This window comes from Gadus morhua, chromosome 18, assembly GCF_902167405.1.
Source record: "Gadus morhua chromosome 18, gadMor3.0, whole genome shotgun sequence".
Taxonomy (NCBI): Eukaryota; Metazoa; Chordata; class Actinopteri; order Gadiformes; family Gadidae; genus Gadus; species Gadus morhua.
Genome location: NC_044065.1, coordinates 1,912,480 through 1,915,855, shown reverse-complemented (window position 1 = coordinate 1,915,855; position 3,376 = coordinate 1,912,480). Strand labels below are relative to the sequence as shown.

Sequence of the window (3,376 nt, the reverse complement as noted above, 5' to 3'; positions counted from 1 at the left end):
CTTGAAGAGGAGGGACAAAGAGAACCGAGTGCGACTGAGCAGAATGCGATGAGGGCCCTCTCCTTTAACCAAACCTCCTAACCTCCCCTTTAACCAAACCTCCTAACCTCCCCTTTAACCCCAGCCTCCTAACCTCCCCTTTAACCAAACCTCCTAACCTCCTCTTTAACCAAACCTCCTAACCTCTCCTTTAACCAAACCTCCTAACCTCTCCTTTAACCAAACCTCCTAACCTCCCCTTTAACCCCAGCCTCCTAACCTCCCCTTTAACCAAACCTCCTAACCTCCCCTTTAACCAAACCTCCTAACCTCCCCTTTAACCAAACCTCCTAACCTCCCCTTTAACCAAACCTCCTAACCTCCCCTTTAACCAAATCTCCTAACCTCCCCTTTAACCAAACCTCCTAACCTCTCCTTTAACCAAACCTCCTAACCTCTCCTTTAACCAAACCTCCTAACCTCCCCTTTAACCCCAGCCTCCTAACCTCCCCTTTAACCAAACCTCCTAACCTCCCCTTTAACCAAACCTCCTAACCTCCCCTTTAACCGAGCCTCCTAACCTCCCCTTTAACCAAACCTCCTAACCTCCTCTTTAACCAAACCTCCTAACCTCCCCTTTAACCAAACCTCCTAACCTCTCCTTTAACTAAACCTCCTAACCTCTCCTTTAACCAAACCTCCTAACCTCCCCTTTAACCAAACCTCCTAACCTCCCCTTTAACCAAACCTCCTAACCTCTCCTTTAAAAAACCTCCTAACCTCCCCTTTAACCAAACCTCCTAACCTCCCCTTTAACCAAACCTCCTAACCTCCCCTTTAACCAAACCTCCTAACCTCCCCTTTAACCAAACCTCCTAACCTCTCCTTTAACCAAACCTCCTAACCTCTCCTTTAACCAAACCTCCTAACCTCCCCTTTAACCCCAGCCTCCTAACCTCCCCTTTAACCAAACCTCCTAACCTCCCCTTTAACCAAACCTCCTAACCTCCCCTTTAACCAAACCTCCTAACCTCCCCTTTAACCAAACCTCCTAACCTCCCCTTTAACCAAATCTCCTAACCTCCCCTTTAACCAAACCTCCTAACCTCTCCTTTAACCAAACCTCCTAACCTCTCCTTTAACCTAACCTCCCCTTTAACCCCAGCCTCCTAACCTCCCCTTTAACCAAACCTCCTAACCTCCCCTTTAACCAAACCTCCTAACCTCCCCTTTAACCGAGCCTCCTAACCTCCCCTTTAACCAAACCTCCTAACCTCTCCTTTAACCAAACCTAACCTCCCCTTTAACCCCAGCCTCCTAACCTCCCCTTTATTGGTTTATTAAAACGATTAGACTGGACCACAACAATATCGAGGCTGGACAACGACGACTTTAAGAATGAAGAATGAACCACAAGACTAGACTAAAGCCTCCTTCCCTCTCCCCAAACTTTGCTGAAGTCTGGAAGAAGAGACTACAACATGACAACTGGACGACCAGAGGACCGCTGAGCCAAGAACCTGTCTGCACTGAACTGGGCCACAGACTGAAAGCTAGCTTCAATGCTAGCTGAAATCTGTCCAGTTGATAATAGAGCACAACATACATGTCTGTCTGTCTGTCTGTCTGTCTGTCTGTCTGTCTGTCTGTCTGTCTGTCTGTCTGTAGTGATGGGTTAGTAGAAACAAGAAAGTTCATGTTGTTCTAGAGATCATACTATACTACACATAGGACTGTGTTTTTACCGGGTAGCTCAGTATCCACCAGTTGATGACTTGTTATAGTGGGCAGCTCCTCGTTTACACCAGTATGAGACTTGCTGTACTGGTAAGCTCCAAGTGCAACCAGTAAGAGACTGGTTGCCCATTATAACCAGTAGTAGACTGTGTTGTACTACTCGCATCTGTAGCACCCGTTTTTAAAGTCAATAAACTGCTGGCTGTCAATACCGTTAACATGAACACGTTTCCAAGTTTTGTTTTTATAATATTTTCTGTATTTCTTTTTAATTAAATTGTGTTTTTACGACTCTAAATCCAGAACATATTGCATAATATGTTTGCATTATGTGGCCCCACCTCTTCCTGTGATGTCATTTGGTTGCCAGTCAATCAACCAATCCAACCCCCCCCCCCCCCCTCTTCAAAGACTTTATCTACCTGTGGTGTCATGTCCTGCCGTTGGTTGGTTCTCATTGTACTAGTGTTGCTAGTGGCCATCTTGTCTTGGTGGTGATGTCGTATAAGTGGACAATAGTGGTCTTGTTCGTAGTTTGCCTCATTTAGAAAGAAACCGATTTGTCAAACAAAGAAACGTACATGTTTATTGTGCACTGATGTTGGTGCCCAAATTTCTTTTTTTTTTTTTTTTAAATTAAATAATTGCGTTAATCGCGCGATACAATTTTTAACGCCGTTAAATTTGGTTTGAGTTAATGCCGTTAATAACGCGTTTAACTGACAGCTCTACTCCTAACCTCCCCTTTAACCCCAGCCTCCTAACCTCCCCTTTATTGGTTTATTAAAACGATTAGACTGGACCACAACAATATCGAGGCTGGACAACGACGACTTTGAGAATGAAGAATGAACCACAAGACTAGACTAAATCCTCCTTCCCTCTCCCCAAACTTTGCTGAAGTCTGGAAGAAGAGACTACAACATGACAACTGGACGACCAGAGGACCGCTGAGCCAAGAACCTGTCTGCACTGAACTGGGCCACAGACTGAAAGCTAGCTTCAATGCTAGCTGAAATCTGTCCAGTTGATAATAGAGCACAACATACATGTCTGTCTGTCTGTCTGTCTGTCTGTCTGTCTGTCTGTCTGTCTGTCTGTCTGTCTGTCTGTCTGTCTGTCTGTCTGTCTGTCTGTCTAATAGTAATACTACACATAGGACTGTGTTTTTACCGGGTAGCTCAGTATCCACCAGTTGATGACTTGTTATAGTGGGCAGCTCCTCGTTTACACCAGTATGAGACTGGCTGTACTGGTAAGCTCCAAGTGCAACAAGTAGGAGACTGGTTGCCCATTATAACCAGTAGTAGACTAGGTTGTACTACTCGCATCTGTAGCACCTGTTTTTAAAGTCAATAAACTGCTGGCTGTGAATACCGTTAACATGAACACGTTTCCAAGTTTTGTTTTTATAATATTTTCTGTATTTCTTTTTAATTAAATTGTGTTTTTACGACTCTAAATCCAGAACATATTGCATAATATGTTAGCATTATGTGGCCCCACCTCTTCCTGTGATGTCATTTGGTTGCCAGTCAATCAACCAATCCAAGCCCCCCCCCCCCCCCACTCTTCAAAGACTTTATCTACCTGTGGTGTCATGTCCTGCCGTTGGTTGGTTCTCATTGTACTAGTGTTGCTAGTGGCCATCTTGTCTTGG

The 3,376-nt window shown here is 44.7% G+C and overlaps 1 protein-coding gene across 2 annotated transcripts in view; it reads left to right on the top strand.

Annotated features, from left to right (window-relative positions):
* tcerg1l (transcription elongation regulator 1 like) overlaps positions 1-3,105 on the top strand; it is a 13,776-nt gene extending 10,671 nt beyond the window's left edge. Inside the window, exon 14 of one of the 2 annotated variants that reach the window (XM_030341004.1) lies at positions 1,440-3,105. In XM_030341004.1, coding sequence (XP_030196864.1) covers positions 1,440-1,464 — 25 coding nt within the window. In that variant the 3' untranslated portion in view covers positions 1,465-3,105. Of the gene's footprint in view, positions 165-1,439 lie in introns of those variants that run through there. The other variant, XM_030341003.1, reaches the window with a different exon arrangement.
* The last annotated feature ends 271 nt before the right edge of the window (positions 3,106-3,376 follow it).